Consider the following 27,958-nt stretch of genomic DNA (forward strand, 5'->3'; position numbering starts at 1 on the left):
CGCTCCCACGCAGAAGTATAAATCAGCCTTTAGACACAAATAAACACACCCACTCTCCGCTCTGTATGTGAGTGTGTCGGACACACCAACAGCATAGGAGCAGCACACAGCACACAGCAGAGGAGGAAGATGGAGAAGCAGGTGGAAACATTCAATCAAATAAAAAAACTGTAGAATTTAGAAATCCAGGATAACTGAAAAAGTGAAGCTTGACTTAGTCTTATCAGTGCATCCTGGCTCGATCTGTTGCACGTTTGCCAAGCCAGGATGAGGATATGCAACTATGTCAAGCCAGGTCTATGTAATTTGGATAAGTGCACATTCACGGCTTTCTTAAATAGACCACTCAATCGATCACAGATTTACTGATGCAGACATGGAGAAGACACATGCTGTGTACTTCTCACTAAGTGAGCTACAGCTTCTAATGGAAACTTATAAGGAGGTGAAACATATATGTAAATGGAACTTTATGTATTGTGTTTGTCACTGACTTCATTGAAACCACCTTTGATACTTCATCAGCTGTTTCTAATCATCTCAAAAAACTACAGTAATATATGTATACATCACACCTCTGACAGCAATATGAACCACAGTCTTCACAAAGACAATATAACAGTAGACCTAAAAGTAATAATGACTATAAAAATTATAACTTTTCTATGTATTTTTTTTAGTAAAATCCTGCATAGTATACCTTTAATTACTCTGCTGATAGCATTGGAACATTGTGTGGGAGGTTAAAGGTTATCTTTGAATTATTTGAGTAACTATTGTGTTTTCAGTCCACAGTCCATTCTGAATTTGTCTTGATTCTCTTGGCATGGCATCAAGGCCTGTTTAAAAGTATGTTCAGCATTATCGCTATGCCATTTATTTGATTGTTGCCAGTGTTTGAAAGTGATTTACTCTGTATTTAAAAAACTTACACTGTCAGTGTTATTGTTTCTCCAATCGTTCTAGGTGTAATGATCACCAAAAAACAATGAAACACAAAAATAAAACAGCAACTAAAACAGTAAGTGTGTCTGTGTGCTGATGACTCACAGTGAGCATAAATCACACAGTTAAGTGGAATTAGTGATTGGAAACAGACGATTTCCTTTTCATAATATGCTGAATAGGATACCTTGTTAATCTTTAGGGGTATAAGAGACATCAATGCTCAGTGTATGAGTCATAACCTCTTTGTTGAGCCAGTGAAATCGATTTGATGTTTACAGTGATAAATCGTGTAGTTTTTTATTAATACGTCATCAGACAAAATTAGACAAAAGTCTGATCAACTTTTTGTAAAATTTCGAAGATGGTTAAGGGAGTAAAAGTTGGAGACATTTTTCATTGCATCTGTTGCAGGGAGATTATTTCAGCTGAAACACAGCAGTGTGTAAACCACGTGCCAAATGGACGATTTACTTAATTTGTCTGCTGATAAAACATTTAAGTAGGTTGGTTTGTCCGACTCAGCAAGAACATGCTAGACCATAATTTAAGCTATTTAAGAGGGAGCAGGTTTGTGAGTGAGTGAGTGTGTGTGTGTGTGTGTGTGTGTGTGTGTGTGTGTGTGTGTGTGTGTGCAATGGGCGTGGAGAGAGAGATGGCTCCTTCCCTTGAGCTGAGCGCTCCTGTCATATGAGCCCAGGGAGAAAAGCGCACAGAGACGGAACGGCCGATGCGCCAATCTGATCGAGTTTATACTCTGTGATTGGATTCTGTCTGCAGCCAGTGTTCATGACATGGACTGAGTGCTTACCATACAGAATACAGACCTGGTAGCGAAGTACTTTTACTTTGACAGTTTCATTTTCTTTGGTTTAAGTACTAAATCAAATAGGAGCGCATGAACGCAGCGATGACAGCCGAGTTTATTTCACTTCGAAGTATCTGAGACCAGCATCCGATTGTTGAGCCATTCTAGGGAGATGCAAAGGAGCCACATAATGAATTCTGCTTTCGTAACAGTGTTACTCGGAGTGGTAAGTAGCTTCTTTCATAACCAAAGTGTGTGTTAAATGTTTGACAAGAACTTTACTTGGATAAACCTGCCACACTGCGCAGGGACACCTGCGCACCATGATGAAGGAATGCTTCTATTAAGTGGTGATAAATGTGAGAAAGTTTGCCTTATGCCGCAGATCTCTTACCTTCCAGACTTTAGTGCAGTTCACTTTTGGACTACAAACTACTTAAATGTAATGTAGAGTTGTCATGTTATTTCCTGTATGCCCAAGGGTCCATATCTGTTAGATGTATCTGTTCAGGACAAAGCTGTTTGTGTTTAATTCCGCTTTGCAACCCTGTAGATTTCATGTAGTGATGTCTGCTTCTTGTAAAAAAGCATTTATAGGGATTTATCATGGATCTTTTAAGAGTCTGTGTCCTTGTTCATGCCTTGTCTTCAGTCTTGACTTGACAATGTGAAGCAGAGCGGATGCATGCAGCAGTCATTCAGATTGATACTCTATAGCTCCAGTTGCTGGATCTGTAGTTCCACCCTTCTCAGTTACATGTGGCTCTAGCAGACAGCAGGACAATAACAATGTCGCAGTGGCCTCTGAGGAGGAGCTCACCAATAAACTGTCTGTTAACAGATGTGGGACAATCATCAGTATGCTAAGTTACTTTACAGATTTGAAGTTCTTGAAACTTTAGAGCACCAAACTCACATAGATCTTAAGAGGATACATGGAAATCCTGGGAGGTCACAGGTCATAATCTATCTGATTCATCTTCCTTTAAGGCCATGCAGGCCCTATAAGGACACATATTTTTCCACCGTCTTGTATTTGACAGAACATGGTCAGTCAGGGCTACACATTGCAGCAGGCTTGTCAAGGTCCTGCTTTTTGGAACAGGCTGCATCACTGATACATGACAGCTGCTCCCACTGATGGGTATGCATCATCTGCTGGCTCAGCGCATGCAATATTGATACAGCCTGAACCATCCCCCTCACTCTTCCTCTCCTCCTTTCACCTCACACTGAGGTCTGTCTGTTTGTCACTTCCTCTGGCCTCATAAGAGATGATGATTGAGTGTTGTTTGGGAAGGCATTAGCTATAATGTCATTGCCAGTGGTGTTCTCACAGCAGATCAAGATCCATGCATGGATTTAAATTAGCTCCAGCTTACTGGAAAGCTGGTATTGTGGACACCCTAATGTCTTAACAAGCGCTGACAGCTAAGGTCCAGAGGTTAAGTGCTTCCAACTAAAAATTGACTGAAGCATTAGTAAGATTGGTTAGAGCTTTGAAGTTATGCGTCCAGATGCTTCTACATATGCATTTATATGTCATTTGATATGAGTGTGTGATCAGCTTGCTTCTCGCTTTTGTTTCAGACAAGTTGAAGAGTGAAATTCTCATCTAAAGACCAATTACGGAAAATGTAGATAAAACTTTCTAAGTGCTGCATATCTTTTTCTTATATTCTATGAGCTATCTTCTCAAATCGAATTACCCACTAATTGACTGTATGTACAACTCTGCAGTCATTAGTAATGGGCTTTCTCTCAGTTGAGATGTTTTGGTGTTACACCCACACCCGCAGCAAGAAATAGGGTCAAGGAAGAAAACAAAGAGCAGCAGCCAAATGCTAAAACTTGGAGTCATTTCAAATGTGTTAGTCAGTCATTTTGAAACAGGTTTGTTCACATGTGAGGTTGATTATGTTCGTGTGAAAACACATGAGTGTCAATTGGGGGGCAGTTCAGGAGAAGAAGGAGAAGTGTGCATTGACTGATTTAATTTATCTTTAAATAGGTCCTTGTGTAAGGTGTGTGTAGGCAGCAAGAATGGTCTGTACAATGTTTGTAATTGTGCACAAAGTGTCACATGTCAAATGTCAACTTTTCAAGGAAAACCAGCCATTTTTGTGAGTAATCTGTGTTGTTTTTTATCAGTCTAAGAATATGTCTTTTAAAATCATTTCTGTGTTAAAACAGGGAGACTTATGGAAACTACAAAATGTTCAGCTATCATCAGGCATGCTGCACGTAACATTTCAAATCAAGAATTTCTCCACAAAGCCAAATATTCAGTCTTGAACATGTTGACAACATGGATAATTGAATACCAGAGACTTGAAGGTGAATGGGCCATGACACCATCAAGGGCAAGAGGGAGTTGATGTGTTCAGCTGACTCAGAGCTGCCTGAGGGGGACGTTTGATATTTTGTAGAGCTCCTCTCTCCTGTCAGCAGCATTCCACACACACCTGAACCCTGACAATTTATGATGTGTGTACCTTCTTCATGCTAATGCAGTGATATAATTTCAAATCCCACTCCTTTTTCTTAGATATGCGATCAAAATAAAAAAAACAATCATCTGTGAATTGCCTGTCAGCTGGTCTCCACAGTGATAGATGACCTGCCCAACAGAAGAACATCCTAACATCATAAATAATAGCCTAAACACAAACACTCCTCATATTTCTGGAGCAAATCAAAGGCAGACCCAGTGTCAGAGAGTAATTTCTTGTTTTATCAAGGTTTGCTTTGGAGATCAAGAAGTGCCGAAGATAAAAAGACCCGCTTGTGAGAAAGGAAAGATTTAGTGTGGTTTTAGTGTGGTATAACGTAAAAATGCCACACAAACTCGAAGGTCTCACATAAACACAGACACATCCAGGTTCAGGTGCGTGTGTACACTTGCACGCAGAAACATCTCATCTGTGAACGGCAAAGCTACAGCACTCAACAGGTTGCTGTTTGAGGAATGTAGAGAAGACACAATCCAGCTCCACTTGCTCTGTGTGGAATATTTTGTATACCATAGTTACTGTGGCTGTGTGTTGCTGTCATTTAAGTCGTGGCCTGTACTTTTTCTGCATGGTTATAATTTAGGTGACACTTTACAATATAGCTGTAAGCAGTTACTAAGGAACAAATCAGGAATGACTGATAACGATGACTGTAACTGTAAGATAATGATGAAGTAATGAGGTAATGCATAATAACTACTCAGTATAATGTAAAACTTTATCTGAGTAACTGATGTTTAAGTAGGCATGATTAGTAATTCATTCATAATTCATTAATACTTTTGTGCTGCTTGGTGTCCAGTAAAGAGTTAGTCAGGAGTAAGTGGAGTCACAGATAACAATCAACTAATAATTACATATCAATGAGTCATTAATATAGTATTTCCCAGTCTTTTCTCTAATAACTCATCATTAACTACTCGGTAGTCCTTGATTCAGAGTTATTCAGGAACTATTCAAGGCCTCATTCAAGTATCAGTTCATTCCTCACTTGTTTTTTGGTAATTATTCACTATTTTGTGTACTGTTCTGTAAAGTTACTGCGTCAATGTTAGGTTAAGGTTGACCTGAACCTTTAAAATGAACCAATATCACCCAAATGTTTCTATTTGTAAGAAGTTCAAACAAAGACTTCAATATTTTAAGAGGCCTAAAGGGGGAAAAATGTCACATATTTCACAAGAACACTAAAAACAGAAAAGTAGTCTGGAAAAAAACAAACATTTTTGTGCAGTTAAAACTTGGATTTTCTTCTTTCTAATCCCATCAATCATCTGACAACTCCTTAGATTTTTCTTGCAGACCCTTGCAAGATCCTGACTGTATGGCTGGTTTAGTGGTTCCAAAATAAATCTAAGGGGAGGTAAAGTGATTAAAGTAATAGGAAAGAGAATAAAACAGTTCTACTTCATATACTATTGTTGATTTTGTCATTATTTCTGTTGCTTTTCATGTGAAATACTGGATGTTTTTTTCTTCTTCAGTAATTGTCCTAAAACACTTACAATTGAGGGAAAACACTGAACTGCTCACATTACACATTGCTGAATATTGTTTTGAATAAGTTAATAAACTAGATATATTATTATTTAGATACTATATAAAGTCATATTGTGTATAAATGTCATGTTAATCTTATGTTTGCCACTGAATGTTCTCACGTTGAATGATCTCTCTGATTGACAGGTTGGGGCCTTGGCCAATAAGGAAGACTGTTTGTCAGGCCAGTACACAAACAACGGGGAATGCTGCAAGCAGTGCCTGCCTGGTGAAGGCGTCATCAAACCATGTGGAGTCATACAGACTGTCTGCGCCCCCTGTCTTGACAGTGAGTAACACAAAAAACAGCTGTATGTGTGTGAGTACACACATACAGTACACACACACACACACATGAACAGACTGTGGTCACTTTCGGGGACATTACATAGACTAAAGGTGCGTTCCCACCAAACGCAATTTCGCCCAATCGTGCGTCAAGATTACATATAAAGTCAATGTAAAGATGCAAATTTGTGCCGTGTCACACGCGACACAATGGATGCATATGCCGCAAAATTCGTGTCCATCGCATCAACGCTCAAGTCGAACATTTTGAACTTTTGCATTGAGATTCTCCCGATGTCACTGACGTATAGCCCCAGTTAGCATAGCTAGCTTTCCCTTATAAAGTTTTGAAAAAAATAAAAAATAGCTGCCTTTCCTGGCATAAAGTTACTGGTTTACTATATTCAACAGTTAATTTAAGTGTTTTTTTGTCAGTTGATGTGTGTTGCAGGAAATGGAAGAGCCTCAGGGACACATAGGAGAGAAAAGAGGAAGTGATCTCAGCCATGGTTGAAGAGAGAAGAAGCAATGTTGTTATCTAGTGAAAATGGGCGGGCTCGTTACTCGTGCGAGTGACGCGATAACGCAAATTTGCATAATGCACACAATGGTCACGTGTCCAAGTAGCACGACGGACTCTCGTTTGTTGTGCGAGTAATTCGCGTTCATCGCGTTTGGTGGGAACGTGACTTCACATGAATTTCCTGGAGACTTATCCTAACCCTAACTTTAACCAACCATGACCAAAAAATCTGTCTTTTTGCCAATCGGGCACAGCTTTTGTCCGAAATTGAACAAGCCATCCTCAATTAACTTAGCCTGCCTAACACCAGACCGCGTCTCAATCTCATGTGAGATTGATGTAGGGTCTGGTGAGGTCATTTCCTCGTATTTGAGGCGGGATCAACGAATGTCGATCAAATGCTTCTGTACGCTACGATAGACAACGACATATTCAGAGCCTGTAGCGAACACATCCTTTTTATGAAGGAAAAATCATCTAGCGCAATTTTTTTTTTATTTTCAAAGTGAACTTGCCTTCCAATTTATTTAGCACACAATCTATTGCTGCTTCGAACGGTTGCTGCACCTCCGTGGCTGCCATGCTGGATGTAAACATAGTCGCTCTACTGGCGTCATTGTCTTGAGCCCACCTCCCCGTTCTGTGATTGGTTCCCTATCTCAGGCGAAAATTTTGTCTTGGTGGCCATGCTAACTTTCTGAGCAATGTAGAATCTTGCTCGATTGAGAGCATGGGTATACCCAGGCTATAATTAACTGGTCCTAAGTCTGAATTTTTTTCTCAAAAGTAGCCACACACACATACACACACACACACAGTATAATTCAGAAGTCCATAACTCAAAAGAACATGTGCATTGTGTTGGTTTGATTGCAGAAATAGTGTCTAACCTACACATACAGTACATCATGTCATGTATTCTGCTCTGGTTCTGATGACCAGTGATGGTGATTTAGTGCTTCTTTTGACAAAAAAACTGCTGACACTGTGACATTCTGACTCTTAGTTATTTTCCTGTACTGTACTTATTGTCCCTGGAGAACACTGAAGCAGTTTTTTAGACCATGTGAGTCAGAGAAAGTATGCAAGTCACAGCAGCTTTTCTACAAACGTTGAATAAGGATCTAAAATAGTGTTGCTGACAGCATGTTATGGTATAATGTGTAAGAATTGGCCTCTTAATCCAAACAAATAGAGGGCAACATATATGATGCCAAATGGCTCATGTCAGCTTTCACATATTTGATGCAACTGATGCAGTTTGTTGGATCAGCTGACCTGAACAGCTAATGTCTCACTGAGACAGTGTGACTGCCCTGCCAAAGTTAATGCAACTTTCCAACATCCACAAACTGGGAGTCGACATGGTTACTTTCTCACCTGAAAAATTATTAAAATGTTATAAAGTGACATATTAACAGTCCTACAGTGAAAATTTCAACAGAATGCAGTCTGGCTCTGCCATTACTACAGTAGGCAGTACTACTTCTTCATCTCATGTTGGACTGAGTGCAGACTGGATACTGCAGTGACTTACTATTGCCCCTGTGGTAGAAAGTGGTATTAGAAGACAGCGCAGGTCGGACGGAGCTGGAGTTAGCTGGTTAGCATGCTAACATCAGTGGATATCTCTGCAACATCTCTGTCTTTGATGTAACAAAAATATAATTTTTTCCATTCTGTTGAAAATTTTAGTTAATTTAAATTAACTAAATTATATTAAATTATATTAAAATAAATGTTTTTAACTACAAGCCTGTTACAGTTTAAGACAGACTGCTGTTTGTTAGATTACACAACATAATAGATTTTAATATCTGTGGGGACCAGAGGGAACTCCTTTAATTATCCTGTCAAAGAATAACTAAAGGTCATAGAGATACCTAGAGCTGCATTTGATGGAATGTACATGCTGTGTTACATGTATAACTGATAAACGTCTCAGAAAATATGAAGAATTTAGATCAAATATTCATCTTGAGTGATTTTAGCTACATGTTAAGAAGTAAACTTGATGCCAGACCTGACTGTGTTCCAGCATTACTGCCCTCCTCGTGGCCCTTACCATGTAGGGAGAGAAGCTGTGTTGGAAAGTAAGACTTTATGAGGACAGTGATGTTGAGAGGATACAAGAGTGGGAACCGTTCCAAATGTTGTTGCAGGGGAAAAAATGCAAAGAAGATATTTAGAGCATCAGACAAGTTATGTCACACTGATTAAGATGGTAAGCAGTGTGGATTTACTAAACGTGGCTGGTGACTGAGAAGCTCAAAAGGATATTCAAGGTCTGTATATATCTGATTGGGTGTACTGTAGGAAAATCACATTTGCATTTAAGGCTGTTTGTAACTTTATCTGCCTTATTGAGGTCAAAGGTCAGTTTCGGCCTGTAGAGACCGCAGTTGGTCCAGAGCCAGTTCCAATGCTGTTCCCAGAGTTTTCCCTACTCCTTTGCTTTCCTGTGTCCACGCCTTAAAGCAGTTGTAACCCTCCCTGGGTCAGTGAAGGATGGCAGATAATGAGTCAAGGAGGCCCACAGTCAGAAACGAGTCAGACTTAAGGTCATGAGAGAAGTCACAGAGAATGTGGACATGGAGAAAATCATTTATTTGTATTTTTGTCAGGCTTTTTTGGAAGAATGTGTGAGTGTGTCTAAGACCAGACCTTCATCTTGCAGATTTAATGTTGCCTTGTTTAAAAAAACATTAAGCCCTGGACTGCTTATCTTAAATTATCTTTATTTATTTAAAATGTTAAAAAACTCAACATTCAAGACTCAAAATGATTTTCATAAACATATCAGCTCTGTCATCTGGATTTTCTTGTTTTTGGCTTCTTATTGCACAACTTGAACGTTTTCAGGGTGATAATTTTCAGTCTCTCAGTGCTTGTTCTGCTCAGACATGAACAAACACAGACAGTGTTAGGCGCTCATAACTGTCATGCGGCCTGACAGGCTCTGCACTGACTCGTGGAAAAACAGAAATGCAAAGTTGATAGGACTCTATGAGATAACATCACAATGCAATGATATTATAAGAACACATCCAATGTACAGTATTGATTATATCTATAGTGCAGGTTTATAGAGCTGGACTGTATGTGGGCAGAAAGCCTTTTAAAACGCTCAGTCACCATTAAGTAATGTAGTCTTCTAGCTGTCTGTTGTCAGTTGACTGTTTGGTAAACCGTGTCCAATCAAACGTGTTTATCTGCCCTAATATAAGCTGCATCTGTTAGCATCCCTGTTGCAGGCAAGATGTTGTTATACCAGTGTTTGTAACAATAGCGGTGTTATCCAAGTACCATATAAGACTGATTTATATTACATTTTTATTTATTATACGGTCATTTATACTTGGGATAACAAGTTCTGCAATGAAATACACAAACAATGCTTACTCCTTTTCTCCATGTGAAGATTATGGCTTTTTGCTTGCGACATGTATAGCCTCAGTTTTTCATGTACATATTTAATACCCTTCTAATTTCTCCTTGTCATTATGAATTATCTAGAAGATTAAAAAGTCAACTAGAGACGAGAATTTTCAACCAACTGACAGTATTAGTTTGCGATAGTTGGCTATAGCTGATAACAGTTGCCAGAGACAGTCGTCATTCCAGCCCACAAATTTGAAGGATGTTAGTCTTAGAGCGTCTTTGAGTATCTTTAAGTATTTTTGTCTTTAACAGTGCTCTATAAATAAATAAAATTGAAAAAATATATATTAAAATTGATTAATGTACTGCTTTTATTTCTGACAGTCTTTCAGCCTCATTTTCTTTTAACATCAACTCCCAGCCATGCTATCGCTGCATTTGTTGTTTCAGGCATATTGCCCACACTTGATAAAATCTAATGTCCACAAGCATCCATTTATAAGAGACAAACTGTGGTTTCTAGACAGAGTTCAGACATCATTTAGTATAGATATTTAACAGACTGGCCTGACTGGTGTGCTAAAAAGGAGGGCCAGTTGAATGCATGGAGGAGTTTGGATGAATGAACAGATGAGTGGAGATGAAACAGAGCAAAAACAGCTGTACAGCTGGTGCGGAGGCGAACTTCTCAGCCAGCAGCTAATGGTTCATCATCTTCACACACTCACAAAAACATGTCTTGGAAAACACACATTTAAACACACAGAGGGAGAAAGAAAACTCAAGATCATCCTGATAGACAAACACATCAGCAGAGATACACACATACTACAGCTCCCACACACGCACATGCACGCACACACACACACACACAAACACACACACACACACACACACACACACACACACACACACACACACACACACACACACACACACACCATGCTGCGCAGTTGCCAGAGCAGATAGTCAGGTGTCCTTTTATGGATGTTGAAAACAAAGCGAAGGATTGAATGTTAGACCAGGGGTGAAAGCTCTGTTATGATATGCTGAGCCAGGAAAAGACTGTCTGTACCCTGCTCCCTCTGCCTCCATCACCCCCTCCACCCCCCACCCCCATTCTGCAGGCTAGCGTTATTAATGTATTGACTTGCATTATTGATGCATGGCATTATGATAATGGCTCTGAGAGCACTCATTGGAAGGGGGGGGGCGAGTGTGTGTGTGTGTGTGTGTGTGTGTGTGTGTGTGTGTGTGTGTGTGTGTGTGTGTGTGCTGTTTGAAGAGAGGGAGGGTGTTTCAGGAGATAAGGTTGGGGGCTGGTGTAACGGTCTATTGGTTTGTCCACTTCCTAAGACATAATTAAACAAAAATGTGAGGAACCCACATTTGACACTAACAATTTAAGACGCAGGATTGCACACAATAGGGATTCATCTAGTTCTAAAATGTCTCTCCATCTGTCTCTGTCTCAGTGTATCGCTCTCATCTCTCTTAATCTCTGCGTCATCAGAGCATTTGCCGTGGTTGGTGGGCCAGTGACGCAGACTGAACATTTGATATTCTTTGAGACACTGAGCTGTAAAGGGTCACAATATGCCAAAAGCCTCTTGTCTGCATGATATGCTGAGCCTGTTTAGTTTAGTTTAGTGTAGGAAATTGTGGCATTTTTTTGACTATCTTTCGCTATTTACACACGTCATCAAATAATAAGTTGAGAAAATAATCAGCAGCTTAATAGTATATTTTAGTTTAATTTTGAGCATCTTTCATGTTAGTATATTCAATACATTTTTCATTATTTTCTGACACTTTGTAGACAAACAACTTATCTGTTATTTGAGAAAAATAATAAGCAGATTGACAGTTGCAGTCATAGTTTAGTCTCCTCAACTCAAAATAAATAATGCTTGTCAACAGTTTAGACATATGATAGAGATTTTAAGGTTGTACTTTTACAGTTGAAACCCCCGTCCCTCACACACACACACACACACACACACGCACACGCACACGCACACGCACACGCACACGCACACACACACACACACACACACACACACATAAACACACAACCTGCTCTTACAAATGGGTCTGTTGCATAATTTAGTGTGTTTCCCAGTTCTCTATCCAGCTGAAATACAATTCCATAAAACATGCAATATTGATTGTGTCCTCTGCAGTTAGATCTGTCTGAGGGAATCTTTCAGATATATGTACAGTAGGTTCATCATCTAACAAAAAAAAACTTATATATGTGCTTATATATGTGTACTTATATATTTTAGGACCTCTTCTTGTTCAAAGTGATCTACATGTAGTTATATATCAACCAGAGCTAACAATTCCACTCTTTGACACATTCATTGAAATAGCACATTTTACCTTTACCCTTAATGAAGATGACAATTAAAAAATGTATGTATGTAAAAAGTGCATATTAAATCTTCTCATAATATATTCTGTTTTATAATACAGAATATATGCTGTGTTTGGAGTCAGGCTTGTGCAGACTGTAAGGTCAAAGGAAAGAGATATGTCTTTAAAATGTCAGTATAAAGGTAAAGGTCATTTTCAGTATTCCTAGGTTTCAGAGCAATAATGTAAAATGCACAATCAGTCTTTGATTCTAACTGGAACTGTGTAACTTCTGCTTAAAAACTGGAATATTCAGGCAAAAAACAAACAAACAAATAATTGTCAAGGGTGAATAAAAGCAGTGGTGGTCCAAAATGTAGTGTTGTATGAAGCCATCAAGGACTTTGAAAACAAATAAAATAGGCATTAACTCGGCTCCATTTTTGACAGGTAGCCAATCAATGCAGACCAATAGAGGGGGAATATGATTCTTCTTCATAGCAAAAGAGCTTTAGTTGCAGGCAGATAAGCATGACTGACTGAGCACCCAGTAAACCAATGATATTAGTTTGAAAATCACATGGATTTAACCTGTGGACACTGAAATGAATAGATTGAAAGCAAGACATACAACACATGAGCCCCCAGTTTTTTCCAGCTGTATACATGTGTTCAATGTCACTCTGCATCCCTCTCTCCCCTCATTCCCTGTCACCTCTCTACTATCTGCTATCAAATGGAAGGCTAAGTTGCCAAAATAATGGAAATTGTTTGAAAAATATGTAATATGTACAGTATATGTGTGTTTTTGACACTGGAGTGGAACAAAACATGTTTCGGCATTGTGAACGTGGTTTTGTTAGAGATGAAGAACATAAATCAACCTTTAATCATTTCTTCCGTCTTCTTTCAGGTGAAACCTTCTCAGAAAACTTCAGTCACACAGAAAAATGTCAGCAGTGCACACAATGCACGGGTCTATTACGTATGGAGACGCCCTGCACAGACTCCAATGATGCCATCTGTATATGCAAATATGGCTACTATCTGGACAAATTCTCTCAGCTGTGTCAGCCCTGCACCAAGTGTCCTGAAGGCCAGGGCATGCTTTACAGCTGTGAGCTTGACCATGACACAGTGTGTGAGGAGTGCAACGGGGACACATACTCGGACCAGGAAAGTTACTCGGATCCCTGCATCCCCTGCACCACCTGTGATGATGACGTTGAAGTGGAAGAAGCCTGCACCTCTATCAGTGACACAGTTTGCCAAGGTAAGGCAGTTAGCACAGGTTCCTAGTTAAGTGTGCTACAGGTCACAGTATACCTGTCAACTTATTGAGGTTCTGATATATGCCAAAACTGACCCACAGATATGTACACCATTAGCTTGACTTAGATTAAAGACTGGAAATGGGGGACACAGCTAGCCTTGCTTAGTCTGAAAGTAACACAATTGGGGTAGCACCACCTCTAAAGCTCACTAATTAACACGTTATATGTCTCTCAACTTAAGCTCTTTAGCATAAAGCCCCCATATTCAAAACGTGATATATTCGTTCAACATAACGTTCAACAATTCATTTATTTGGTACAGTAGTAGTACAGTGATTTATTTTTCTGCCTTTCAGCAAATAGCTGTGGGATGACCCTATCCAAACACTGGGCAAGTTTATCATGAACTTCTGTGCAGAGCCTGTAAAGTTGAATGATGGGGTGCATTGCCTAAGGTCATGATGGACTGAATAGAATCAATGTGAGAGCATATTCGCAGTTCATCACTGTACGGACAGTACGAAGTGCTCGACATCTACATTGTCAGCCACATAATCAGATCATCTCAGTGCGACACTATAGACATTGTTGAATCAGCGACCTAAATGCCACGCCAAAGCTTGTCTCGTTGTCTTCACCAACTCATCCCAACCAAAGAAACAAAGACCACACTCTTTCTACTGTATGTTGAGGGTTTAAAGGAAGGTCATATCTCTGAACAAGGGTCTGAATTTCTTTTATATCATTGCACCCTGTGGGTATCACACTCAAAATCACGGATTCCTTATGACTGCAGTCACTGCTCATACCAATGACCTGATGCCTCACAGATTAAATCAACGCTTTTGTGCAATGACAATAAAGGGGGTCTGTTGATCAGCCATGCAGTATGCTCTTGCGGAAGTTTGAAGGTTGTTATCACAGTGGTGAAGACAGAGGGAGTCTCAGGCTAAACGGAGGCTTTTGTGCCTCTCCCATGATCCCATCTGGCCTATGAGGGCTTTCAGTTTAGCCCATGGGGATACTTGAAGGAGCTGGTAATGAGTAAAACAGAGAGTGAAACAAATGTAGATTTGTCCTTTATATTTTTTTTTGATTACTTCTTTTGAAAGTGATTTAATTATTATCATCTTAAGTTAAATAATTTGTGCTTTAGGTTTGAATTATGAACTGGGGGATTTGAGCTATTTAAAGGATTTAATGTCAACATGTGGTCGATATAAATTAAAATTGGCTGTGTCAGATTGGGAGACACTGTTTAAATTAATCCTGATTTTTAACCCAAGACAAATTTTAGAACCAGGTTGAATTTCAGCTGTTGTTTGTTTTTAAGTTCGAAGAGGGTTGTGATGGCTAATTTATTGCTTTGATGACTTCAGAAATTTTGGTTGGTTGGCTTGCAGTTTTAGCAGTTCTGTGATTGAACAGATTCCCACATGTTTATTATCAAAAATATCTGTTCACTGTAATGAGCTTGTTTTAAACAGACAGATCATACTGTCTACATCTTGTCAGCCATATGCAAATTCTTGTCACCCATTCAAAGTAACATTGTGCCAGGAATGCTGCCATGTATATTGTTTGATGAGTTACATGTAAACCTTGAGTGGGAATACCAGTTTTGGGCAGTATCGCATTACCTAACACTAACACATTACAGTAATTGTATATATAGTAATGTATTTACCTTTTCAGTGATTAATATGTGATTCATTATATTTTATGAGTAACTTGTCCAACACTGGTAAGCACACACAGTGTGACCTGCCAATCGAATTGTACAATACGAACATGAAAAGCAGTTTTAGCTGTGCCGATGTAGTGAAAAAAACGTGTGAAGCAGGGGCGATTCTAGGATCAGAACTTTAGAGGGGCTCAGCTCCTAATGAGAATGTGACATACAATGACCTGCAAGTCTTCAAATCCCTGCTAAGTAACTCATTTCACTGGATAACGTAAATTACAACAAGAAATATTAATACATTGTAGAGTGTTCCACTATAGTGTATAATAATAATGGTCCAGAATAAACAATCACAGATTTCTAGAGTACCCTGAGATAGTTAATAAACCCTGAGGGAAAAACAATAATAACGACAACTATCCAAAATACATTAAAACTGTTAATAAAACCATTTGAATTTTTGGAGAAAAAAATGTAATGATTTTTTATTTATTTTTAGGAGTGCTGAGTTCAAATTTAGGGGTACTTGACCACCCCTAAAAAGGGTCTAAAATTGTCCCTGGTGTGAACTAGTATACTGTCCAAGTATAATAAATGGCAAAGTGTCTGCCCAGCCTGATAAGAACCAGGGAAAATACCACAGACTGAAAAGGTTATTTGATAAGTAGAAGTGGACATGACATATATTGATGTTTTTTACCAAGTGCCTGTCTGCTGCAAAAAACATCTTCCATTGAGAATGATCCGTTAATGCAGCTTGATTCAACTTGTGGCCTGAGAGAGGAGGGTGCAGGGATAGAGAGATGATTCATCCAAGATCAAGATATAAGAGGCCAGAACTCACTCAACTCTAAAACATCCTAGCTAGTGCAGTCTACCTCATGATTAATATGAATTTGCTGTGTTTCCAGGCATGATGGCTCAAAGCCCGCCGTGTATGGGCTTCATCATCATATATTATTCCCCACTCTAATCATTAGCTTTTTATTTATAATGTAATCTTTTTACCAAAGCACAAAGCGTTATCAGTGCTCACAAATCTGTAGTGCTGCCAGACGTCCATATGCATTAGTGTTGTGGAGTCAGGCGACACAAGCCTGAAGGCTAAACAGAGACGGGAGGGTGGAGGGAGAGAGAAGAAAACAGAAGGCCACTGCCTGTGAAAAGACAAGTCGCAACTTGAGATATTTGGAGGCATAGCTTAACTTAAGGTTTAAGGAGCAGAACATCACTTTCACTTAACTAGAGGGTATCTCCAGAGAGAAAGCTAGATTTACTGTTGTCACTGATTACATTTGAGTTTAGGCCAGTGGTTAATTTTCCCCTGTGATGATTTAGCACCCTACTATATTTGGGGTGAAAATCCAATTTCTTCCCACACTTCCAAAGGGATTAGTGGTTCGTTTGAATCTGAGGAAAAGAAAAACTCACTTTCTCCATCTTTCTCTGATGCATGTTAATACTCACCAGACTTTAACAGGCTAGACCCACAGAGTTGAGGGTCTGATGGTAAGATGCTTATCTAAAGAAGTGTGATATGACTTCCACTCTACTGCAAGCCGCCAAGCACGGTCAAAGGTGGAAGGTCATGGGAGGCTTATATGTGGAGGGGGTCTACGGAGGAGATCAGGCACTACGAGATTCCCCTGGGGTTGTGCGCTGAACATCATGGCATAATCCCCAAAATCCTTTTAGGGGTCACAATAACACAGGAACAAGTGAAGATGATTAAAATTAGAGATCTAATTGAAAAGCTCATAAAATTGATGTGTACTGTGTTATCATAAATAAGCTAAGTCAAGTCAATGATACTATAGTGTTGGCATTACAAATATTAGATTACTCTATCAGAAATGGAAGGATTTGTTTTGCAAAGCAGGATCCGGTATGAAACTTTCATGTAATATGGCTAATGATTGGATTGGTTACAGGGTAATTCCTGTCAAGCACAGAGAGATTATTTGGAAACTTGTCAGAGGGAGTGGCCAGCCATACAAACGTATTGTGTCAAGGCCCTTCATACAATGGTCAAAGTTGAAATCTTGAGTTTGACAGAGAAGGTTTTTCACTAAAAAGGCAGAAACAGAGCCTTTCACCCTATAAATCTGTTCTTCCTTAAGAGTGTACCCAGGATCAACTAAACATATGTGGGCTGACCTATCACCCAAAGCATGGCTTTCTCTGGTCCTGTGGCAGCATGGGGCAACAGGATGAGCTTTGTAGCACGCATGCAATTATGTTATGCATGCACATGAATGCACTGAACGTAGTTTACAGGATTAACCTGAATAGAAGTCACAAAACACACTAAAAGCCATGTGTATGTAGACAAGCACTGCAACTCCCACTCCTGCACACGGGCTGAAATCAATAACATGACTTATTGAGCATTACAGATCTGAGGCAGCATATGGGAGGATGAAGGTCATGTGGGTGGGGTGAAGAGGAAGGAGGAGGAGGAGAAATAGTGATTGGGCCAAGTGCCTTTGGTTATTGAATTGATAGTTGAGTAGGAGGAGGGAGCTGTTTCCTTCCTGAGTTTGGTTGACCTTAATGATTGACAGGCTGCCCTCCAGAAATCAGAAAATGTAATCTGCTAACCAGCCCCATGCACAGCACTCAGGATCTGATGAGTTCAACTAAATCAAGACAGAAATGAGGGGTTTGGTGGGGGTTGACAACAGAGAAAGGGAAGGAGAGAGAGAACATGAGAATGAATGAGGGGGAGGGTTTTTCCTTTTCTTGGTTTGTGTTGACATGCTGATGCACGTGCACTGCCAGCAAGCTTTTGACAGATAGACAGAGAGAGGGAGACAAATAGGGGAAACGAAAATGACCAAAATGCCATTGACATTCTTGATTTCCTGCGTAGCACTTCAATATCTGTGAAGAAACAACTGACTATCTTTGTATTGCACAATCACTCATTGTGTGGCTATAGCTGCTCTCTACACATCTACTGACTTATATCCTCGCTGACTCAGGCTCTATGGTCAGAAATGACCTTCTCTCTTTAACCCTTTTGCTCTCTGCTCCACACAGTATGAGCATTGTAGGGATGAAGGAACTTAAAATTGTATGTCTCACTCTCTTTCTGCTGCCAAACAAGAATTGTCCCCTTGTGGCAATGACTCAGTCTCCTGAAGTCGCCTGCCATTCCTCAGAAATGCTGCCCTCGACATTCCTGGGGAAATTTTTGGAGGTGATTTGGCATGAGTTAGCCACTTGGGTCCAAGGGTGAGCACAACACTTGTGCTTTCACTCGTGCCGTTCTTCCTTTGCCAAAAGTCCTGCTTGGGGAGTCAAGGTTTTATTCTTGTGAGGATTTATGCATTTGAGAATTATGTCTGTGCCAAGTCAAGCCTTTTTCTCAGTGATATTCATCTTTTTATCTTCCATAGCTGCCTAGAGCTGAATAAAGGCACTGTGGCATAGAGCAGGAATTGTTTTCACTATTTGTATGGTGCACAAAATCTTAGATAGATGACATGATAATAACACTGCAGAAATTAGTAGTAGCCTATTGTGTTTTTGTGGCGGCATGCATGCAAGAAGCGTATTACGTAAGCGATCTTTTACTGTCACAATATATTGGTGAAATCTAAATGGCTGACCACAAAATTTAGATTTGTATTCTTTTAATTTGTCCATTTATTTCCAACTTATAAAACATTTAATCATCCCTCTTTGCAGTCAAAAACAATGTCAAGTTGCATTTTAAATATATTGTTAATAGTTTTTTATTATTAGAATGAAAAAAGGAAAAATATCAGAAATTCTGCACTTCTCCCTGATGAATATTTGTCTGGCAGCTCATTTAACAAGCTTCGGTGCAGGACAAGACATGTTCGTATTTGTAATGTAGCAGGAAAGCTAGTGGGTTTTTGTTCAGGGTCTGTGGCCGATGTGTTGTGTGTCCACTATCAGGCTCAGTGTGACCATCTGCTCTGCCTATGATTGAAAGAAGTATTATTGCTTTATTCAAGATTTGATTTGATGAAGTCCCCACCTATATAAATTGATGATGGAGCACTATTTTATCGAAATAATATAAAACAATGGAGCACAATCATGGACCAAATTAATTGTCCAACAGAAAATAAATGAGAATGAGAGTTGTACACAGGAAGAGGAAAGAAATATGGAGAACTGTGAATTGAGAGCTGCAGAGAAGAAAGAGATAGAGAAAGCTTGAAAGAGCAACGAGAGGGAACAGATGCTGAGAATGAGGCCTGGTCGATAAAAGCGATGGAGTTACTCCTCTGCACTCTCGGATTACTCTGGTTGACCTCTACGAGTGCTGATCACATTCTGCCGCAGAGCAGGCACAAACACACACACACACACACACACACACACACACACACACACACACACAGGAGCGTGTACATACGCAGGGGGAAGCATACACACGTGCATCCCGTATAAATGGGCAAACGTGAATACATGTATAGGGGTGTGTTCAGTCTGGAACACGTTGGCAGAAAAATGACATGGGTCATGTAAGGTAGGAACTGAGCCACAGGCCTCGAGGAGAAAAGGGAAAGTGTGAGAAAGAAGGAAGAGGTGTTGAAATGAAAGAAATAACAAATGTCGAAAGCAGATCAACAAAACTGGGGCAACACCATTCACTCCTTGTTGTAACAGTATCATTACTATAAAAAGAATCCACTCAATGGTAGAGGAATATTATAGCACATGATATTGACTTTGTTTAGGTGTGAGGACATTTTTTTTGAAAGCAACTTGTTTATTTTGGGTGTTCCTCCTTTCCTTTTTGTTTAAACACAAAGACAGCTTGAAAATATATGGTGTTGAAGAGGCAGCAACACCTGTTTACAAGAGTCTGCAAGAGGATGGAATGAGGAGTTTAACTCAGGTGTGGCTGCTGCAGCGTACCACACACACACTCACTTTGAACACAAATTACAGACCCGATGTATGCACACACACTCCACCACACAGAGGTGGTGAGGAAGCAGAGTTTTTCTATATAATTACTTATCTAATTCTTGCAAGGACAGCTGTGCCGGGATTCCCAGTAACTAAGCTAATCATTAACATAAAAAGCCAGGAGGAAAATTCCAATGATTTCTCTAACAACCAAACAATGCTTAACAATAAATACATAAATGGTTGGTTGACAGAACCTGTTATTTTGACTGATCATAATGACAAACTACAGTAATGCTGCATTCTGACCAGAGGAACACCTGCATGCTTCTATGTCTGCATTCTTACAATTTTATAATAAAATAATACACATGAAAACACTGTTAATGTGGTGATTAACTTCATGATTCATTGATACAGTTGTGAAAAATGCTGCATTTACTTTTTTTTTGCGCAAACTATCCAAAAGCCAAACATATTCAAATCTCCATCATATAAGACAAATACAAGCAGCAAACCCTCATAACCTCTCAGTCTCTCTCTCTCTTTAAATAATTATTTTTTTCTATTTGGGAAATGTGTTATATGTTACTTCAAGCACCTACAAGCCTTTTGGCTTTTGTGCCAGGTGAAAACGAATGTCGAGGCACCTTGTTTGTACATCAGTTCAGGCAAAAACATCTGCTTAATGAATAAATGTACTGTAAATGTGATGGTAAATAACTGAGAAGCTTGAAAAATGACTTAATTGATTATTCATACATTTATTAAAATGCTAACCAACGTATCAATTAAGTTAAGTAGAGGACCATTATGAGACAGTAAGCACTTTGTTTTATTTTGTTAAAGCATGTATTGCGTCAGCATACCAGATTGGAGAAATATACTGTGCATTAAACTTGGAGTGCATGACTTTAGTCTCCCCCTTTTTGGTAGTGAAAGTAATTCTAAAAAAACACTGTCAACATGAACGTATAGGCTTTTGCGTAAAATAATAGATTAATTGGTTTTAGTGTCCCTCAATTCCTGCAAAATGCTTCATTCCACTATCAGAATTTGATCCATTTGGAGTATTTGAAAAATTTAGAAGATGTGCACAATTAAATTATTTTATCCCTATTCAAGTTAGCAGAGGGCTAACATTGGAAAAAATTCTAATTTTATGTTAATGTAAATTTCTGATAGACTTGTTAATATACTAAAATCGGATTATACATGTGACTCCTCCCCTGGGGATACAGTAGGGGAATCATTGCAAGCAGTGGTCCAGTAACAACTAAGGTCTCTGCACAGTGTAAACAAGCTGAGCTCAGCAGAGAAGGTCACTCCCCTGGCCATCCAATGTAAGAGGTTGAGCTAGTGGTTCAGTAAAGGCACTTAGTGCTGCTTCTTTAACTGTTAATCATAGAGGGACGGAGGGCGGGAGAGAGAGCACAGTAATGTGGCACAGACATAGAGAGTAAAGTGATGGATGGATTGGATGTGATTAAAGAACAAAAGGAATGGAAGAAATAAATGGGAAGGTTAGATAAATACGGCATTGTGTTTACCATCAATGAGAGGCCCAGATGGAAAAAAAACTGAGTTGAAGAAGTTGTAAAGAGAGAAAAAAAGTGACGTCCAAATGACCGTCTGGTTGATTAACAGAAAAGGAAATGCCTGATAGGAGTGAGAAAAAGCGTAGTCAGTGTAAAATGGAGGGAGAGAGGATTGAAGAATAAAAAGATGGGGAGGGGGCATTTGTGCTGGACAAAGGAGATCTCTGTCAATGAATGGTGTCTGGTTTCGAGGGGGAGACAGAACAACCATGGCGGTGACGGTCATGATGGTGTGTGTGTGTGTGTGTGTGTGTGTGTGAGATTGTCTATAGGGGGATATTGAAGAGGTAGGGAGGAACTTGATATGTTGCAGTGGATCACTAGAAGCCTGTTTTTTATTTAATTGTGTTCAGTCATATATACTTTGTGTCTTGACATTAAAGTCTGTAACAGCCTGTTTCAGACAGAGGCTGAACTAAGGGGCTGCATAAAGAGCCAGTATAAGATATATACGTTTTGAGTTTTTTAAACTTTACATCATGCAAAGACATTGCAGTAGTGCCCCAGAATATAAATATGAACCTGAAAATGTGCATGATATGTGCCATTTAAGACACTGCACAAAAAACGTCCAGTGTGTGTGTCACATGCCAAATAAAGCTGGCACTGTGGAGTAGATAAACCTGCAGGGCAGTGTCGTTCGTGTTAGACTTCAAGATAATCAGGATAATAAACACCAACTTCATCATATGATAAAGTATTTTTAGTGATGTTGGAAAAATTAATGGCTTTATAGATGAGCGATTAAGAATGATGAACTTAAAGAGGATGTTTAGTATATTGGTTTTGCCTGAAGTGCTCAGAATTCTCTGTGCTAAAAGCCCCACAGCACAGTCATTCATAAGCTCTCATTTTAAATGTTTTCACCTCACTGGAAGTGAAAAATGGCTGGCTGGCACTCAATGGCTCTCTTGAGGTTTATAGAGTCCTTCGAAGCCAACAGGATGATTTCCTGTTGATGATGTGAGTAACTAGAAGTAGGTGACAGGCGAGGATAGGTTTCCACCAACATATCTATTTAGCGTTTAATGGTTGGGTAAAGTGGGCAGGATTGGATGGACAAGCTTGCTCTTACCCCTGTTAATGGCTCTCTGGAGGAGGAGGGGAAATGACCAAGTGATGTGAAATGTAATGTGTTTGTGTTTGCAGCATGAGAGACATTCATGGTTACATTGGCTATGGTGGACAGAAGAAAGAGAGTGACAAACAGGGAGAAGAGAATAAAGATTTTAATCTGTCTGTCTTGTGCCATATTTGTAGTGATATTTAAATCTTGGATACCATTTTTCAATAATATATTTGAGCTGAAAATATCTAGATCAACAGCATACAGTATCTGTCCATCTGCTGATGTAGAGAGCAACCTTTGATTCAATTAGAAATAAGGTTAATGCTTTAAATTCAGTTTTTAGACCAATGCTGTCTAAAATTCCTTACTACGTACTAATTCTAAGATGGCTTTAAGTAATGATTTCAAACCAGTAAGTATACTCAAAAAAATCTGAATGGATAGTCCGGTGCTTCATTTTTGACACACAGAATAATACAATATACACAACTGTAAAAATTAAAGCTGCACCAATCAATACTAAGAATGGATCAAATGGTAAAGTGTAATGTGAGAACTATGACCAAGAAAATGACCACTTGACTTCACAGTTCCCCTCAGCTCCACGTCGCTTTTTAGTGTCTTAAACACTGATAATCCCACTGCTGGAGACCAAAACAGAGCTAAAAGAAAAGGGAATATCGGACTTTCATTTGCCAGATCTACATAAACACGACTCCAATTAAATGTTAATATCACTCTGTGTCAGCTGCCCCCAAGTGGTTAAAAACAATAAGTTAAGCCAGGTTTAACTGATCCTTTAATATGTAAAATGTATAGTAAATGCCCTCTGCTTTGTTTTCACATATTTAGGAAGCTCATATGGATTTTTTTCATCTTTCGCAGTTCCCGACACAACCATGGCCCCAGAGGATCCTGCCATACCCAGCGATTACAGCTTTCCACCAGATGACCCTCCACCAGACGGCCCCACAGACACCACCACCACCACCACCACCACTGATGTTGATTCTCGTAAGCCAATAGACCAGGGCCTGAATGACAAACTCATCCCCATCTACTGCTCCATCCTGGCAGCTGTTGTGGTCGGCCTTGTGGCCTTCATCATCTTCAAGAGGTGAGAACAGAAAAGAGGCTAAGTATTAAATGAAATTTAAAGCACACAGTGAACTTGGTTGATGCATTATGGTACCTAATGGTTGCTAGTGTTGGATTACAAAAACAAGCAATACATGTTCAGTCAGAACTGTTCCCCTGCTAAAAAAACACATTTTTAAAAGATTTTAGTTGCAAACATTTTTTTGGAGAATTGTGATAGATGTCCAAGTAGACTAGTGGTCTAACTTTTTTGGCTTGTGACTCCATAAAACAAAACTATCATACCTGCAACTCACAAATTATGGCTTCAGTGCAGACAGTTCAACTGAATAGTGTTTTTTTACATCTCTGAACTTTTCATTAGGACTGAAGAGATACAAGTAACTTAATTTTTCAAACGAGAAAAGCAGAAATCGGAGAAAAGTCATGAAAAAAGAAGCCTGTGTGATAGAAATTGATGTTATTTTCTTTTTTTAATACTCTTCATCATTATCCCTCACGTAGTTATTTTAAAAACAACAACAACTCCAAAGTAAAGGGAGAAAAAAACACAGACACAAAAGGCAAAAAACAGGTTGTAACAACAACAATAATAATACATTTAATTAAGGAAAAATTAAATAGATAATGAATGATAAAATGTAACCTAACCCATTTATTAAGATACACAGTTGCGTAGTATTTGTATAATATATGTTTTTGTACCCTCTCAATTCTCACATCAAACCACTAAGCTAAATGTCTATTCCAATGATTTATGGTTAATATGTGTAATGCACAATCCATACTGCTGTGGTGCTTTAGTGTCATAACACTAACAATTTTTATGTGAAATTCAACAGCTGAGGGGAAGATAAAACGGATCTGATACTCATTACAAATGCACATGGACAACAAAATCCAATCAGATTTCCGCTGTTTCATATTTAATGAAATCATCTGCTTCTTTTCGGGATGTGAGCATATGGTTTTCCTGTGGGTCACAATATGGTCTGTTCTAATGCCTCGCAAATAGCCAACTGTTGACTGTTACATTTTGAATGTACAATATGTTTATTTATTAAGGCAAGGCATGTGCTGTAAGTCTGTAGGTTTAAACACAGGGACTTCAATACAGATCAGAACATAACCACCTTTACCACAACTGGTAAATAATGATGAGGTTATTATTCACATTTAATCAGATTTCCACAGAGATATGTACAGTTTTTCTGATTTCTACTTTTCTGAATCATTTTCATTAAGGTGGAACAGCTGTAAGCAGAATAAGCAAGGAGCAAACAACTGCACACCCAACCAGAACCAGACACCGTCACCTGAAGGGGAGAAGCTGCACAGTGACAGCGGCATTTCTGTGGACAGCCAAAGTCTGCAGGAGCAGCAGAGCCAGACTCAAGCACAGACAGGTAAAACCACACACCTGTAACACCTGTATCTGCCCAGATGCCACTCCCTTAATAGCGATATATACAATAGCCCTCATTTATCAAACTGTTGTACTTAAATTGGGCGTAACCACATTACAGCACAAAAGTCAGGGTTTATCTGGCACTAAATTCCTCTAGTAGTGAGTTTTCACTAATCCTTGAATAAGTCTGATGCATAGCGAGCCTGAATTTTTGAGTTAGTGTGAATGTACACACTGGCTGCACCCTGAACTGTCCCATGACGCCAGTCAAAAGGAAAGAATTCCCCTTCAGGAATAAGCTGTCTGATGCCTACATCAACTCTCCCTTGAAAATGACCTTTCAAACTTACTGTAGCACATCAGCAAACAATGATTACAACACTGACAAAGCTACAGTGAGTGTTTTTTTTTGTGGCAGCACGTGCTCCTGGCAGTTTCCACCCTGATAAACCAGTTTGAGAAAATTTAGGGCTTTAAACCCCACATGATGGCCCAGATAGTGGTAAAGAAGGAAAGAAGGTAGGCAATAGTGTTCAGACAGCTGTTCTCTATCTAGGTTTGTGGAAGTTGTTAAGAGATATTTGACATGAAATACTTGTGTTCATGCAGTTCACGACAGTCTAACAACATGACCACAGATAAAACATATTTTCCATGATGTTTTAATGGAACTGGTCAGCCAGAGAGGCTATTGCTGTTCATGCAGTGCAACTACCCAGTGTTTAATATATTTACTTCAAATAAGCCACTGTTGCTGCTACAGGCTGCCTATAATCCATTGCTTCCTTTTACAACAAATTTAAAAGCTCATGAACAGGATGCTGGTTAAATCCTTATTGTGTTACATTAGACAGTTATGAGAAGTAAAAAATATGGATATATCTCAGTTGATTACATTATTTGAACTATGCCAGTCATTTATGAAATGATTTAGATTATTTCAATATCATGTCAAATAATAAAATGACGAGAGCATTTCCTTGCCTCCGCAGTTGTTACCATGGAGGAGCCTTGTTTGCTGCTTCCTCTCCACGCCAGAGAGAAAGTGGAGAAGCTGCTGTTCAGGGGCAGCGAAGGAGACGACTGCAACCACATGGAGGACAGCGACTGGTGCAACCTGGCAGGCCTCCTGGGATACGAGGAGGAGCGGATTGCGACCTTCAGGCAGGATGAGCATCCTGTCCGTGCACTCTTGTCTGACTGGGCAGGCAAGGACTGCGCCAGCATCGACACACTGTGCACAGCGCTGCGCAAGATCAACCGTGATGACATCGCCCAGAGTCTTATGCTCAGCCCAAGTGCCACAAAGCCCACTGCCACTTCTGTAGTGTGATTTATGATTACAAGTGAGCAAACCACCTGAACCTTAATCATAGTATTCTTCCATGGCCTCCCTCACTCCACATAATTCACACTAGAGCTGCTTTAAGCTATTCCCTCATGAAGCTAGCAGTTGTTGTGATGATGAAAATGCATGTTTCCTGTCTAATTATTTAGTTTTCATTAAATGATAACACAGGAACAGGCCAGAAATTACAAAAAAACAAAACAATGAATATTAGATTACCTACTCAATGCAATCCACCCAAATAATGCCCTTCACCTTACTATCAGAATGTAGTTGTTCATTCTCATATTTTAAAATCCACACAATGTAAAGCCCATGGAAGGACTTTATCTCTACCAATGCCACTCTCGATGTCTGTAATCATTCCATTGTGAGCCTGGATATCCACCTGCTTTTCCTGCACTATTCAACATGCAACTTACCATCTTCTGACTTTACTTAATATGGAGCATCAGTGGGCTTGGAACTGAAGTTATTGTGGATAGCCAGCTCTTTCATTCCTACAATTTGATCTCCTGCACCTTGATTCTTAAACATGTATTGTCAGCGTGGTCCTTCATCATAGCTTTTATAAGCCAGTGTTGTACCTCTAAATGTTACTTTTCAAAACTGTTACCAAAGAAGAGTTAAAGCCACCAGAACATACCTGACTAGTGACATTATTTACATGCCATGTTAGACTTTGAGTTTATGTTGACAAATGGCTTGTGTCTGTTACTGGATGAGGCCTGCATACCACAAGGTATCTGGATCTGCAAGTATGACAACCTGAGGAAGGATGCTTGGACATGTTTCAAATGAACCAGTTTATCTGTAGCAAAAACAAAAGTAAACTATTGTTTTGAATACTTGTATTACATGTAACATATTGAGCTGCAGCACAAGTGGAATTAACCATAACATTGGCTCTTTGGCTTTGTCTCAATTAATTTCTGCAGACTCCTCCTTATTCCTGAAAGCACTATAAGAACTGCTGACTGGAGTTTGCCAACTAGGTGGTCTGTGGGGCAGGTCACTGACTGAGGCAACATGACTCCATTCTATGTGTTCAGGCCTATCTGCATAACACAGGAGTTCCCACACAGACTCTTCCGTACTGGACCAGAAAGGGAAAAGATGTGGAATTTGAAATTCATGTAACAATCATGTATACTGTTTGTACATAGGCAGATAAGTGCATACAAGACATATAAACATACTGTACATAGACACACAGGCCTACAGGATGTAA

At 39.4% G+C, this 27,958-nt stretch overlaps 1 protein-coding gene across 1 annotated transcript; it reads left to right on the top strand.

Moving 5' to 3' along the window:
* Window positions 1-1,792: 1,792 nt before the first annotated feature.
* Window positions 1,793-27,531, top strand: ngfrb (nerve growth factor receptor b). Its single transcript, XM_053341979.1, has 6 exons — window positions 1,793-1,979; window positions 5,953-6,094; window positions 13,269-13,628; window positions 23,759-23,990; window positions 25,217-25,377; window positions 26,372-27,531. Exons 1-6 carry the CDS (start codon window positions 1,926-1,928, stop codon window positions 26,710-26,712), a joined length of 1,290 nt encoding a protein of 429 aa, XP_053197954.1. The 5' UTR covers window positions 1,793-1,925; the 3' UTR covers window positions 26,713-27,531.
* Window positions 27,532-27,958: the final 427 nt, after the last annotated feature.

The sequence above is a fragment of the Scomber japonicus genome, chromosome 20 (assembly GCF_027409825.1).
Source record: "Scomber japonicus isolate fScoJap1 chromosome 20, fScoJap1.pri, whole genome shotgun sequence".
Lineage (NCBI taxonomy): Eukaryota > Metazoa > Chordata > Actinopteri > Scombriformes > Scombridae > Scomber > Scomber japonicus.